We start from the raw sequence: 16,154 nt of genomic DNA on the forward strand, positions 1-16,154 counted from the left end.
TGTTGTTTAATCATTCTACTTTGTTGCTCAGGAGCCATTTGAACTTTCTACCCTATGAGATTACTGATAAAATAGAATCCGATTACACACCTTGTATGAAATAATTATTTTGAATAATATCATGCACCCAGGAAGAGAAAGTCTTCTCCTTCTCAGAATGGAAAAAGATCTTGTGCAGCTTATCTGGGTTGTAAGTGTTAATCTCCCCCCCAAATATGAATTTACTGTCACCATGTCCATATGGTGCAATATGTAGAACACGTTAATGAGGGCTGAGACGGTCACCAAAATCAGTGTTATCATCTGCACAGTGTTATAGATAACCACTGGGATATTTTCCTGTCAAATTAACAATATTGCATGATGCTGTTAAAATAAAATTTGTACTTTCTGTTTTGTTTAGTAGTTGCGGTGGGATCACTTGTAGGGTGCACACAAATTAATGCTGCAATATATCATTGCTGCTGTTAATATTAATGACCCATGCTGCATATATGTTCGATGATATTTGTAACCAGATGCCAACAATGGACGTTATTATTTTCCTAGGACTTTTCTGTGATTGGTGAATTGATTGGTGATCTGGAAAGGGGAAAAAATATCATGCATTATTGAAGGAGAGGGTTAAAGAGGTAGGGGTGGGGTGGTGTGGGGATGTGGAATAAGGAGCACAGAAACAGAAGCACTAGAGCCCATGATTTCTCTCCCTGGTCCTGGCACTGGGTTTCTATAAAGCATGACAACAGATGTATGAAATTTCTTTACTCTGTCCACTTGCAGTGTGAAGGTCTATCTCTGATGAGAATATTGATTATGAAAGTAAATTAGCAAGAAATATAAAAACAAACAGCAAGAGCTTCTATGGGTATATAAAAAGAGAGTGGCTAAAGTAAGCATGGAACCCTTGGAGGGTGCGACTGGAGAATTGATAACGGGGAGCATGGAAATGGCAGATAATTTAAACCAATATTTTGCATCGGTCTTCACAGTGGAGGACACTATAAACATCCCAAAGATATCAGATAAGCAAAGAGCTAATGTGAGGAAAGATCTTGTAACAGTCTCTATCACGAGGGACAAAATATTTGACAAACTAATGGGACTAAAAGGAGAGAAGTTGCCAGGACCTGATGGCCTGCATCTAAGGGTTTTAAAGGGAGTGGCTGCTGAGATAGTGGAGGCATTGGTCGAAATATTCCAGAACTCGCTGGTTTCCAAGAGGGTCCCAGCAGATTGGAAAACCGCTAATGTAATACCCCTGTTCAATAAGGGAGGGAGACAAAAAACAGGAAACTATAGGCCAGTCAGCCTAACATCTGTTGTTGGGAAAATGCTAGAGTCCATCATGAAGGAAGAAATAGAAGCACATTTAGAAAAGCTTAACGTAATCAAACAATCAACATGGTTTTGTGAAAGGGAAATCATGCTTGACAAATTTGCTAGAATTCTTTGAGGATATAACGAGCAGAGTTGTTAAAGGGGAACCGGTAGATGTGTATTTGAATTTCCAGAAGGCATTCGATAAGTTGCCACATAAAAGGTTATTGCACAAGATAGGAGCTCATAGTATTGGGGGTAATGTATTAGCATGGATTGAGGATTGGTTAACACACACAAGACAGAGAGTCAGGATTAATAGGTCTTTTTCAGATTGGAAAGACGTAACTAGTGGAGTGCCACAAGGATCAGTCCCAGGGCCTCAATTATTTACTATCTATATTAAAGACTTGGAGGAGGGGGCAGATTGTAATGTATCCAAATCTGCTGATGATACAAAAATAGGCGGGAGGGCATGTTGTGATGAGGACATAAGGAATATGCAAGATAGGTTTAGTGAGTGGGCAAAAACTTGGCAGATGGAGTTTAATGTAGAAAATTGTGAGGTCATGCACTTTGGTAGGAAGAATCAAAGGCAGACTATTATTTAAATTGAGACTCCAAAAAAGTGCAGCACAGAGGGATCTGTGTATTCTTGTGCATGAAACGCAAAGAGTTAGCATGCAGGTGCAGCAAGTAATTAAGAAGGCAAATGGAATTTTGGTCTGTATTGCTAGGGGGTTGGAGTTTAAAAATAGGGAAGTCTTGTTACAACTGTACAGGGTATTGGTGAGGCCGCACCTGGAGTAGTGGGTACAGTTTTGGTCCCCGTATTTAAGAAAGAATATACTGGCATTGGAGGCAGTTCAAAAGAGATTCACTAGGCTGATTCTTGGGATGAAGGGGTTGACTCATCAAGAACGGCTAAACAGGTTAGGCCTTTATTCATTAGGGTATAGAAGAATGAGGGGTGATCTTTTGAAACGTTCAAGATTTTGAGGGGGCTTGACAGGGTAGATGTTGAGGAGATGTTTCCACTAGTGGGGGATTCTCAGACTAGGGGACATAGTTACAGAATAAGGGGACACTCATTTAAAATGGAGATGCGAAGGAATTTCTTCTCTCTGAGGGTAGTGAATGTCTTGAATTCTCTACCCCAGAGAGTTGTGGAGGCTGGATCACTGAAAGTATTTAAAGAGGAGGTAGATAGATTTTTGAAATATGGGGGAGTTGAGGGCTATGAGGAGCTGGCACGAAAGAGGAGTTGAGGCCTGGGGCAGATCAGCCATGATCTTAATGAATGGTGGTGATGGCTTGAGAGGTTGAATGACCTACCCCTGCTCCTATTTCTTATGTTCTTATGATGAGGTGAAGACTGACTTTGGTGATTTGAATGTCTCTGTTGGTTTTAGGTATGTCTCTCCTGGATGTGACATACGTATCTGCTGGATTGAAGCCTGTCTGCTGGTGTAGGTCCAGTCTCTGCTAGGTGTAGGTCTGTATCTGCTGGATGTAGGTCTGTAGCTGTTGGTTGTAGCTCTGTCTCTGCTGGGTGTAGGTTTGTCTCTGATGACTTGAAGTCTATCTCTGGTTGTAGAAGTAATTTGAAATGATGAATTAAGGATGGGGCACAACTGATTTTAATTATAAATTTTAATTAATCTTATTAAATAATGAACCTAGGGAAGATGTGGAATTGCTAAGACCCTGTCTGATTCATCACACTGAGGTTGTACACTGTTTCAAAATTCAGACTATGCCACATGAATCCAGTTTCTCCAACCCACACCTCAATAATTGGCTTGGTGTTTATTAATCCATTGGGGTGAGTCCTAAAGATCTGAATGTGTCAGCCTGTAGAATACATAATTTAGACATTAGCCGCTGTCTAAAAGTACACCTTATACCCAGACTGTAAGTCAACATAAAATGACAAAGCTTCCCACATACTGAAAGATTTAATAGCTTTAATAATTCCTGACAGTTACTTCGAATTCTCCTCATTGAATAAAGAGGTTGAGAAGAAAGGAAAAGGTCAGAAGATCTATCCCTAATCTTCTTCACGATACTTTCATGCAAAAAGTTCAATGACATGTGTCTTTTGGTGGAAAGGGGGAATGGATAGCGTTTCACTGTTTTTCCACAGGCACTAGTAGCCCTCCAGTAATTTGTCCAAATGGCCATTCTTTGTGAAGGAATTTGCATAGTGAAGGGCAGCAAATTATGCAACAGTGGAGGGGGGAGGCCATGGTTATATATGGTCATTGCAACAAATCCTGTCCTCAGCAAATTGCTGAAAAGCTGCCTTCAATTTGTGACTTGCACACCCATGCACATTCTGGCAGTAGTTTTCTTGATACTGCTCAAGAGAGTGTTTGCTGGCTGCATTCTTCCTCCTCCCTAGCCCAGGAACACTGAGACCAAAAGAATGACCTTAACTGCTGCCTTGACTGAGATCAGTTATCTCAGCACAGACTTGAAATTGAGCCTGGAAACCTCAAGTCTTTATGGTATAGTTCTGTATTGGACAGTATCTTTTCTCAATTGATGATCAGGGGAGCTACAATATACTCTTACCATGATCTTTATTATGGTATTGCATGCTTGCAAAAGAACAAGTAAAGGGTTTGCTGACAATTTATTTAAGAAGACAATGCATATTTCAATCTGTTGGTTTTGGTTTGGGACTTTCTTGGTTTGCTGTAATTATAGGAACCCCTTTATGCTATATGTACTCTTACGCAATTATAGATAAAATACAGCTCACATACCTCCCAACCAAATCTGGGAGTATAACCAATCACCTACCTCTCCAATATTGCTACCGAAACTTCTGACTACAACAGAAAGGCAGTAATTTGGGAGTTCCCTGGATTGCCCCTGAAGATGTTAAAAGCATTGAAAGGTGTCACTGAACCAGGCGAGGGAAGGTCAAGGACATACCACTCCATGCTGAACCCTGCAACAACATTATATCCTTGAACACCTTGGGCAAAATTTGTCACTTTATGCTCCAAATGGGGAGCAGCATTTGCAGGGAATGCATCCTGGCACTCAGCCCATCATTCCTTTACTCATTAATTTTAATAATGAGCTGGCACAAACAAGATCAAGATGTGTTCACTGCTGGCAGCACTAGCAATGCCAGATAATGAACATGCCCTTGGATTTTCCATTAATATGTACATGAGTTGTCTAGAGCATTAAGCCATTTAATGAGCAGCCGATTGGTAACTGGGAACTCACTGTGGAAAGAACAAGAATTGTTGAAAGTCTAGGCACATTGCCATAGGAAATGCTTGGCAACTATGAAGTGGCGTGATTTGCAGTTAGCAATTAGTGAAAATTGAAGCAGGGGCTATATTATGTATTAGTGCATTGCTGTGTACACATCAGCTAGAGTGCTCTAGCCACTGAGCTAGGGGCAGAGGGTATTTTACCGTCTATTAAGTGATTCAGTCAGCACAATGGTTAATCACTAGCAATGTGCAGTTAGAGAGAGAAGCAATCATGAGGTTTTTATGTACCAGGGAGCAAAGGGTAGGGCACAAGATATCAGAATTCTGATTCAAAATCCACATTAAGGCTGGGAGGAGAAGGGGAAGAAAGGAAGAGTATATTTGCAAGAAAGGTGCTTAAGAAAACGTCTGAGTGCTGAGCTAATAGGCAGTGGGCTGTGGGTGGTATCTGAGCATTTTACATTGACAAGATTGCAATGGACAAGGTACTGGGTAACAGAAGTAAGACTCTTGAAAGGGTCCCGAACTACTTGGGAAAACCTAGACTTGTGCAAAAGATCCCTTGAATACTTCACTCAGATTCATGACCTTTCTGTATGTAAAAAAAATCTTCCTGAACAGAGCAAAACTACCAAATGCTTGAGGAGGTCTACAAGCCCTAGGTTTGGTGTGGGGTAAAAACAATACAGCATGTGGCAAACTCACCTTACATCAGAGAAGACCATTTAGTTAATATATTTTCTTGGGATAGGGGTCATGCTGGCAAGTCCAGCATTTATTGCCCATTCCTATGAGAAGATGGTGGAGGCGGGGGGGAGGTGCATGGTGGCATACTGTCTTGAACCGCTTCAGTCCATGTAGTGAAGATGCACCCACTCTTAGGTAGGGAGTTCCAGCAGTAATGAAGGAATAGCAATGTGTTTCCAAACCAGCACAGTGTGTGAATTTCAGGGGAACTTGAAGGTTGTGGTGTTCCCCCTGCCCTTCAGGCAGATAGAGATTGCATGTTTGGGAGGTGTTGGAAGACCACAGTGAACTCTCTCAATTTAGTACTACAGCTCTCCTACACACCCCTAGCATACTTCTGCTGCTCTGGCAGTATTTTCACCCTAATTTCAGTAAAAGTCTAACGGTGGAGTTAAAGTCTCACACAAGGGAGTTTAACTGCCTCAATTTCTAGTGTTGTAGTCATTTCCATTAATCATTTATGGGTAAAACAACGCAGGCAAAGTTTAACACAAACGTACCAAAGCACAGGAGGGAGATTGTTAATGCAGTGGTGTCAGCCATGGCTCAGTGGATAGCCACCTCACTTCTGAATTAGAAATACGGCCGTGGTTCAAGAACACAAAATCTAGGCTGACACTCCAGTGCAATACAGAGTGAGTGCTGCACTGTTGGAGGTACCGTCTTTTGAATGAGATGTTAAACTGAGGCCCCATTTGCCCTTTCAGGTGGATGTAAAAGACCTCGCGGCATTATTCAAAGGAGTCCCGGCCAATTTTTATCCCCAAACCAACAAGACAAATAATCTGGTCATGGTCACACTGCCTATTGTGGGACCTTGCGATATGCTAAAGTACAATTCACAAGTACTTCATTGGCTGCAAGGTCTGAAAGGCCTAAATAAAAGTAAGTCTTTCTCTAGTGTCAGCTGTGGTTCAGTTGTTTGTACTCTTGCCTCTAAGTCACAAGGTTTTGGGTTCTAGTTTCCACTCCAGGGCTTGAGCATAAAGATCAAAGCTGACATGCCAGTGCAGTACTGAGGGAGTACTGTTCTATAACAGATGCCATCTTTCAGTTGAGACATAAAACTGAGATCCCATCTGCTTGCCTGGGTAAATGTAAATGATTCCATGACACTATTTAAAGATGAGCAGGGGAGTTACCCTGTGTCCTGGCCAATATTTATCCCTTAATCAACATCACAAAAGCAGATTATTGCTGTTTGTGGGAGCTTGCTGTCCACAAATTGGCTGCTGCATTTCCTACATTACAACAGTGACTACACTTCAAAAGTAAAGCGCTTGAGACATCCAGCGGTCATGAAAAGTGCTATATAAATTCAAGTGTTTTTTTGTTTAACATTAATGCCAACCGATTTCAGGAACTACTCGTACTAATACATAAGCATGTCCACTGACAATACAGTCTGATCCACCCTGCAATCCCTTCAGCCAGAGCTGTACTCCTCCCTATAATCCGATAAAAAGCCTTGACCAGTTGAGAATGAGCAGGTGGGTAATCAAGCCAACACTTAAAATTATTGCACCTTTTAATCAAGTCACCTGCTCAAAGAGAATTTTTTTTTTTAAAAGTTTGTTTAAATTCAGATCAAAAAGTGTGCAAGGAAATCTGTCCAGTAAATTACATCTAATGTTCAATAGGTTGTTTGTTCCAGTTTTCATTGACAACGGAAATCTCAAAGGTCTTTTTGGATCTGCATCCTGTTGAAGGTGGTGAACCTACAAGTGTTCGACCCTTGTGTGGTATGAAGGCACAGCTGAGAGGATCACCCTCAGTTTCATTATTGCACTGCTCAGTAATTAAGCCAAAGTATCCTGCTGCTAAAGATTTATAGTGACTTCATCTTCCAGTTGTCCGTCATGTATGGGGTCCACTAAATCATTTGCTGAGGTCTCCTCTCTTCTGTCTCCCATCAAACCCAGAGGAGCTGTCACATAACGATAGTCAGCAGTGTCTGAAATAGCCGAGGCTTCCATACTGTCTACACCATCCACTTCCCAGCAGGCCAGGCTGCGGCCTTGATCAGATGCAGAAGCCTCTGCCCCTCTCTGCAAGTTCATGTAGAGAAGTTGTTCTGACTCTGTGATTGGAGAGAGGCCCAGTAAGAGGCTTTCCAGCGATGTCCTCAAAGATTCAAAGGAGGGCCTGAGCTTGGGGTCAGTGTGCCAACACTTGTGCATGAGCTTGTACCTGTCGCAATACAAAAACATTAAAAGCTCTTAATAACAAAGTCATTCAACTGTAGACGAGGATTCCACAACATGTCTCTACTAAACATCTTCAAGGTTACTTTGGAAGGAACAAAAGAACAGGAGTAGGCCTTTCAGCTCCTTATTCCTGCGTAGCTAGTGGTGAAGCAGAGCAAGGGGACAGCACATGCAGTAGAGCTGGCACCAGAGCTGCTTTCACGAGATATATCAGCCTCATATAATGATTAACCCAGCCCCCTCTACAGCAAATTCATCTATTGCAAGTGTCCTTTGTCAAAAGAAACACTCTCCCATTTAACAAAAAGTGTTTGTTTCCCCCGACCCCCACCCGATCCCCATGAAATAAATTAAACACTAAACAAATCCATTTCCAGCCCTTACCTCAACCATAAGTAGCACCGCTAACCCCTAACCCAATAACAACTTGCATTTATATAGCGCCTTTAATGTAGTAAACTGTTTCAAGGTGTTTCACAGGAAGGATTATCAAATGGAATTTGGCACCATGCCACATAAAGATATATCCAAAAACTTGGTTAGAGATAAGTTTGAAGGGACATCTTATAGGAGAGAGAGGGAGAGAGGTGTAGGGAGAGAATTCCAGAAACTTAGGACCTAGGCAGCTGAAGGCATGACCACCAACAGTGAAATGATTAGACTGGGGATGCACAAGAGGCCAGAATTGGGGAGTGCAGATATCCCGGAGGGTTCTGGGGCTGGAGGAGATTACAGAGGTAGGAACGGCCAAGGACCTGGAGGGATTGGAAAAAAAGGATGAGGATTTTAAACTCGATATGTTGCTTGACTAGAAGCCAGTGTAGGTCAGCGAGATGTTGATAGGTGAAGGGACTTGGTGTGAATTAAGAACCGAGGAACATTTTATTCTGAAAGTTAATTCCTGTCCTAGTGTCCCCTAGAATTGTTACTTACAGTTCATCAATGCAATCGGGGGGCTGCTTCAGCCGATGCCCACGTATGAGGTAGTCATAAATCTCTGCATTCTCAACCCCTGGGTACGGGGTCTGACCTCTTGTTGCTATTTCCCACATGGTGACTCCAAATGACCACTAGAATCAGAGTTACACAGTTACAAATAGAAAAGATGTATGATAAACACACTGGCACATTCTCATTTACCCTGCTATGTTCCTGATACCTGTTGGGAGCCTCACTATAGCTGTAAGTCAATAGCAGGTTTGCATACAGCACACACATATCCTGTCTCTACTCTACCGCTGCCCCTGATACCTCATGTGTTTCACTCCTGCCAGCACCTTTAGCACATAGTCTTGAGCATCAATATTAATGGGAGGACCAGGAGGGTACGGGGAACCCGGTAGCAGGTGCTGCACATGGCGAGTTTAGGGGATCCTGCAAATCTTAATGGCAAGGCTTCATTTGAGTAAATGTTAGCAAAGATCCACCTGAGATTTGGCCAGTTTGACAGCCTGGGTGGATGTCAGCGACTGCAGCGCCACAAGGCTGCCCTGGGAGATGGTCCCCAGTAGTCAATGAGGTTGGCAGTGAGGGTGAAGGGGGGTATCTGGCTGAGATCTGTAGGGCAACAACCCAGGAATATGGAAGCCAAAGGTTTCCTTGTGAGGCCCAGAAGAGCACTCAAAAGAGCAGGTTGGTTAGGATGGGAAAAGGCAGGAAGGCAGCTAATCTAATGGCATGTGACAAGCTAGATTTTAACAGACTACCCCCTGCCAAACTAGCTTTCTGTCAGGTGCAGTCCTGGACTAACTGGAGCTTAATCAGATTTTCTGTTTCAGCCTCTCAAGGCACCAAGCCTTCACCCGGTAATGCCAATCCTCAATTGACCTAATGACATTCAAGGTGTCCCTTACCATCCAGTCCTTGGGGATACCACAACAGACTGCTTCTCCCTCTGGTCTTTCGTATTTATTTGAACTCATTCTCACAATGACAAGGCCAGCAGTTACTGCCCATCTCTAGTTACTTAATAAGATGAAGGAGGGCCTTCTTCTGCAACTCTGGCCATTTAAGACCGAGATGAGGAGAAACAAAGTAAACACTGCCTATCTTGCTAGCTGTGGTTCAGTGGGCAGTGGAAGGTCATGGGTTCAAGTCCCACTATAGAGGCTTGAACATCTGTTTGATACACTAGTACAGTACTGAGGGAGTTCTGCATGGTCAGAGATGCCACCTTTTTGGATGAAGTGTTAAATTGAGGCCCCGTCAGCCCTCTCAGGGGGATATAAAAGATCCAGTGACACTATTCAAAGAGCAGTGGAATTCACCCCGTTGTCCTGGCCAATATTTATCCCTCAACCAATATCACTACACCAGATTATCTGGCCATTATCACATTACTGTTTGCAGGACCTTGCTGTATGCAAATTGATTGCCACACTTCCTAAGTTACAACACTGGCTGTAAAGCGCTTTAACACGTCCTGAGGTTATAAAGAAGCTGCCTAATTGCAAGTCTTTCCGTTGGTCGTGAGTCTCTGATCTGCTCTGTGTCATAGTTCACATGTTCTACGCAGTGACTGTCAGTTAGATGATGACCTTGTCTGTTCCATGTGACCTGTTCCCAGGAGTGGCTTCATTGTTCCCTTGTCATGACCTTTACCATGATTGGAATGATTTTTCCACCCCAGGGCTAGAGCAAAACTGTTACCAATCTATAGAAGCTTCCAACAGCAACAAAAATTAGCCCCTTATTGACCTTCTGACATGCCATTCCCATGAGCAATAACTTTAAAAGGGGCATTTTCATAAGCAATGACCTTAAAAGGGGCAAGACCAGCTAAGATCTGAAGGTCACAACTATGCTTCAGACTGTACATGAGCAATGCCATAGGAGATAACTATGTGCATAACATACATGCATGGACTTTGTACATACCACATCACTGTGAACTGTGTACACATTATCTGCCAAACTCTCCAACGCAATCCATTTGACAGGCAGCTTGCTCGCGCTACCTTGTCTATAGTAATCACCGCTGTACAGCTTCCGAGATAAGCCAAAGTCTGCCACACACACACGCATATCTTGGTCCAGCCTGGAGAAAACAAGAAGATTTGGTGCAACATATATAAGAATTCACAATGACAATCGGGTTGATTTTAAGAAGCTCACACTCCCACAACACCCATATAGTAACAGGAGGAGGTCATTCAGCCCCTCGAGCCTGTTCCACCGTTGAATTAGATCATGGTTGATCTGCACCTTAATTCCATCTATCCACCTTGGTTTCTTGACATCAATGGTAAAAAAATGACCAGAGACCATTGTCAAGGACAAAATTAATTCTCATTTGGAAAAGCACAAGTTAATAAGCGGCAGGACTTGTTAAAGACATTAAACCATTGTCATGCCTGATGAACTCAAGATTGAGTTATTTGATGAAGTAGCAGAAGGGGTTGATGAAGTTATTGCAGTTGATGTATACATGGACTTTCAAAAGGTATTTTGATGGAATACTCTTCACTTGCCTGGATGAGTGCAACTCCAACAACACTCAACAACGCTCAATACCATCCAGGACAATACAGCCTGCTTAACTAACACTCCCTCCATCGCCAGCCCGCAGTGAAAGCAGTGTGTACCAACCACAAGATGCGCTGCAGCAACTTGCCAAGGCTCTTTCGACAGCACCTTTCAAACCCCTGACCTCTACCACCTGGAAGAATATGAGCAGCAGATGCATCGGAACATCGCCACCTGGAAGATCCCCTCCAAGCCACACAGCAACCTGACCTGGAACTATATCGCCGTTCCTTCACTGTCATTGGGCCAAAAACTAGAACTTCCTTTCTAACAGTGCTGTGGGTGTACCTACACCAAATGGACTGCAGCAGTTCAAGAAGGTGGTTCACCACCACCTTCTCAAGGACAATTAGGGATGGACAACAAATGCTGGCCTTGCCAATCATGGTCAAATCCCATGAATAAATAATAATATGTACTGCATACCCCATATGTGCTCACTTACATGCAGTTGCGTGTGGCCAGGTCCCTGTGGACAAAGTTCTTGCTACTCAAGTACTCCATTCCTTTGACAATGTCAATCATAAAGTTCAACAGGGTCTGTACTGGAATGTCCTGAAAAAGAGAGAGACAAAGAATATCATCAACTGGGGAATAGAGAGACACAACACAAACCATCTAACCAGGGCTTGGAGGAACAAATATAGCCAAACACCCCAAGATGTGTCAGACAGGGGTAATTAAAAAGAAGAAAAAAAGAAAGACCTGCATTTATATAGCGCTTTTTATGGCCTCCAAACCTCTCAAAGCACTTCACAACCAATGAAACATAGTCATTGTTGTAGGAATCGCTGCAGCTAATTTGCGCCCAGCAAGCTCCCACTAACAGTATTGTGACACTGACTAGATAATCTGTTTTTGTGATGTTGATTGAGGGATAAATATGGCCAGTTCACTGGGGAGAACTCCCCTGTTCTTCTTCAAAATAATGCAATGAATCTTTTACAGCCAAGTGACAGGGTAGATGATTTAATGTTTCATCTGAAAGACAGTACCCTCCAACTGTGCAGCACTCCCCCCCCCTAGTACTGCACTGGAGTGTCAGACTTGATTTTTGTACTCAAGTCCTGGTCAAAAAGCTAAATATTAAGCCAAATTGTGAAGGATTTTAATCAGGGTCTTATTGGAAGAGAGGGAGGTGGAAAGATGGAGGGAATTCCAGAGAATGGAGCCTAGTTAGCTAAAGTCACAGCTGCCAATGATGAAGCAAAGGAACAATTGCTAGAGGTGAGGATAGATGGAGCAGGGAGGAAGGATTTGAGGAAGCTATGATGGAGAAAAGAACAGAGTTAACTTTGCACTTAGGGATAACGGCCGGAATTTAATGCTCTCCCCCGAAGCGAGTTTGGAGGTGGGAGAGGTCACTCAATTTGGTGGGAGTGTGTGTGGTGCAGATCCCACTACCTTCCTGCCTCTGCCCCGATTAAGCCTGGAGCGGGAAGTCTTGTGGACGGCCATCGTGCCCCGATGCCATTTGAGGCCCTTAAGTCCACTTATGAGACTCATCCCGCTATTGCTGGTATTCAACCAGCAGTGAGTGGGACAGTCACCATGTGGGAAGGCCTAAAAGTAAACTCTGTCATTCAGGCTCCAGGAGCAGGAGGATCCCTCATTCAAAGCACTCAGTGCCTGAGCTGGGGTCCTGCGTCGGGAAGGTGGGGGGCGATGGGGGTCAGCTGAGAGCTACACCCCTGCCTTTGCTGCCAATCCCCCTACCCTGCCGCCCCCACCCCACAACTCCCACCCCGCCCTCACTCACCTGGGTCTCTCGGTGACCCTAGGCCCCGTCCTGGGAACATTGCTGGCAGCTACCACCAGTCCCGCTGCCTGCAATGAACAGCTGCCGGCCTCTGATTGGCCGGCAGCTTTCGAGGTGGGGCGGGATTTCCACCCCTAGGGTCCTTAATTCCAGGAAGACCATTGACGGGCCTTCTGCAAAGGAGGTGGTATGGGGCTCTCCGGGCAAAACTCCCATCACCTACATTAAATATTGCCCATTGCGGCAGTGTGCATTTGTCACGAGGGCAACAAAGCCCGGCAAAACTTGATATAAGTTGGTCAAATCGGGCAAAGGACGGTTAAACCAGTTGTGGACCAGATATACTCAAGTTTGTGCCCCATGACTTGAGGGAGCAAAGATGGTGGCCAGGGAGATTGACAAAGATGGAAGAGAAGAAATGTGGAGGTTTGGGGATGGTTGAGCAAATCGACAGCTACAGAGGTACTGTGGTAAATGAAAGGCCAACTGCTAGGTATTTTGGAGTTAGAGAGAGAGAGAGCACGAGACACACAGACACACACACACACACACACACACATATCATGAACTAGAGCACAGAAAGAGACAAGTAAGAGAGAGGTACATCACCAGCCAGGCACAGATAGAAACAAATAGAGGTAATATAAACCAGGGTAAAGAAAGAGAGAGACATGCAGACATTACCAATTTTAACATGGAAAGTGAGTGACAGTAAAAGTGCAGAGCAACGCTAATGGTAAAGAGTGTGAAAGAGGGATCACCAATCAAAATAAGCAGAGATAGAAAAAGAAAAAAGTCATGAAAAAGAGGAGGAGAGCAAGAAAGAGACGATTAACTAGGGCAGAGAGAAAGTAAAAGAACAACATTTGACCAAACGGGGCACAGACAAATGTGTCACTAACTAGGGCAGAGAGAGTAACGCACATTACCAAGTAAACTGATGGCGAGAATCGCAGGACAGCAAACAGCGATGACCTGAATTTAACTATAACAGCTGAAATAAAAACAAATGTCTGTGCCAAACACTGACTTCCAAATAAAATCACTTCCTTATCAGCCTAATAATGATATGATAGGCACAGAGGGAAAATTGTCTTCACCAGTAGCATGAAATGTGCCCATAGCCAAGCTGATGTATGTGATTCTCTCAGCCATTTGCTTTTTTAAATTCATTTTTCACAGGTTGCGGGCTTTGCTGGCTGGGCCAGCATTTATTGCCCATCCCTAGTTGCCCTTGAGAAGGTGGTGGTAAGTTGCCTTCTTGAACCTCTAGAGTCCATGTGGTGCAGGTACACCCACAGTGCTGTCAGGGAGGGAGTTCTATGATTTTGACCCAGCGACAGTGAAGGAACGGCGATATATTTCCAAGTCAGGATGGTGAGCGGCTTAGAGGGAAACTTCCAGGTGGTGGTGTTCCCATCTATCTACTGCCCTTGTCCTTCCAGATGGTAGGGGTCGTGGGTTTGGAAGGTGCTGTCTGAGGAGCCTTGGTGAATTCCTGCAGTGCATCTTGTAGATGGTACACACTGCTGCTACTGTGCGTCGGTGGTGGAGGGTGTGAATGTTCATGGAAGGGGAGCCAATCAAGTGGGCTGCTTTTGCTAGACACTGTCAAGCTCCTTGAGTGTTGCGGGAGCTGCACTCATCCAGGCAAGTGGGGAGTATTCCATCACACTCCTGACTTGTGCCTTGTAGATGGTGGACAGGCTTTGGGGAGTCAGGAGATGAGTTACTTATTGCAGGATTCCTAGCCTCTGACCTGGTCTTGTAGCCACAGTATTTATATGGGGAGTCCAGTTCAGTTTCTGGTCAAACGTAACGCCGAGGATGTTGATAGTGGGGGATTCAGCGATGGTAATGACATTGAACGTCAATGGGCGATGGTTCGATTCTATCTTGTTGGAGATGGTCATTGCCTGGCACTTGTGTGGCACGAATGTTACTTGCCACTTCTCCACCCAAGCCCGGATATTGTCCAGGTCTTGCTGCATTTGGGCATGGACTGCTTCAATACCTGAGGAGTCGCAAATGCTGGTGAACATTGTGAAATCATCAGGGAACATCCTCACTTCTGACCTTATGATGAAAGGAAGGTCATTGATGAAGCAGCTGAAGATGGTTGGGCCAAGGACACTACCCCAAGGAACTCCTGCAGTGATGTCCTGGAGCTGAGATGACTGACGTCAAACAACCACAACCATCTTCCTTTGTGCTGGGTATGACTCCAGCCAGTAGACAGTTTTCCCCCTCTTTCCCAGTTTTGCTGGGGCTCCTTGATGCCACACTTGGTCAAGTGCAGCCTTGATGTCAAGGGCAGTCACTCTCACCTCACCTCGGGAGTTCAGCTCTTTTGTCCATATTCAAACCAAGGCTGTAATGAGGTCAGGAGCTGAGTAGCCCTGGCGGAACCCAAACTGGGCATCAGTGAGCAGGTTATTGCTAAACAAGTGTCACTTGATAGCATTGTTGATGACCTCTTCCATTACTTTACTGATGATTGAGAGTAGACTGATGGGGCAGCAAATGGCCGGGTTGGATTTGTCCTGCTCTTTGATTACAGGATATATCTGGGCAATTTTCCACATAGCCGGGTAGATGCCAGTGTTATAGCTGTACTGGAACAGCTTGGCTAGGGGTGTGGCAAGTTCTGGAACACATGTCTTTGGTACCATTGCTGGAATATTGTCAGGACCCACAGCCTTTGCAGTATCCAGTGCCTTCAGCCATTTCTTGATATCACGTGGAGTGAATTGAATTGGCTGAAGACTGGCGTCTGTGATGCTGGGGACCTGTGGAGGAGGCCGAGATGGATCATCCACTCGGCACTTCTAGCTGAAGATTGTAGCAAATGCTTCAGCCTTATCTTTTGCACTGATGTGCTGGGCTCCTCCATCATTGAGGATGTGGATATTTGTGGAGCCTCCTCCTCCTCCAGTGAGTTGTTTAATTGTCCACCACCATTCACAACTGGATGTGGCAGGACTGCAGAGCTTAGATCTGATCCGTTGGTTGTAGGATCGCTTAGCTCTGTCTATCACTTGCTGCTTATGCTGTTTGGCATACAAGTAGTCCTTATAGCTTCACCAGGCTGACACCTCATTTCTAGGTATGCCCCGTGCTGCTCCTGGCACACCCTCCTGCACTCTTCATTGATCCAGGGTTGATCCCCTGGATTGATGGTAATGGGGAATATGCTGTGCCATGAGGTTACAGATTGTATTCAAGTACAATTCTGCTGCTGTTGATGGCCCACAGCGCCTCACGGATGCCCAGTCTTGAGTTGCTAGATCTGTCTGAAATCTATCCTATTTAGCACGGTGGTAGTGCCACACAACACAATGGAGGGTATCCTCAATGTGA

General features: G+C 44.5%; 1 protein-coding gene across 2 annotated transcripts in view; it reads right to left on the reverse strand.

Annotated features, from left to right (window-relative positions):
* Positions 1-6,813: 6,813 nt before the first annotated feature.
* Positions 6,814-16,154, reverse strand: part of tyro3 (TYRO3 protein tyrosine kinase) — a 98,982-nt gene continuing 89,641 nt past the window's right edge. For both annotated transcript variants that reach the window (XM_078563063.1, XM_078563062.1), the window contains exons 16-19: positions 11,481-11,590; positions 10,388-10,547; positions 8,444-8,580; positions 6,814-7,493 (exon numbers count right to left, since the gene is read on the reverse strand). In XM_078563063.1, coding sequence (XP_078419189.1) covers positions 7,124-7,493; positions 8,444-8,580; positions 10,388-10,547; positions 11,481-11,590 — 777 coding nt within the window. In that variant the 3' untranslated portion in view covers positions 6,814-7,123. The remainder of the gene's footprint in view (positions 7,494-8,443; positions 8,581-10,387; positions 10,548-11,480; positions 11,591-16,154) is intronic.

The sequence above is a fragment of the Cetorhinus maximus genome, chromosome 18 (genome assembly GCF_964194155.1).
Source record: "Cetorhinus maximus chromosome 18, sCetMax3.hap1.1, whole genome shotgun sequence".
NCBI lineage: Eukaryota > Metazoa > Chordata > Chondrichthyes > Lamniformes > Cetorhinidae > Cetorhinus > Cetorhinus maximus.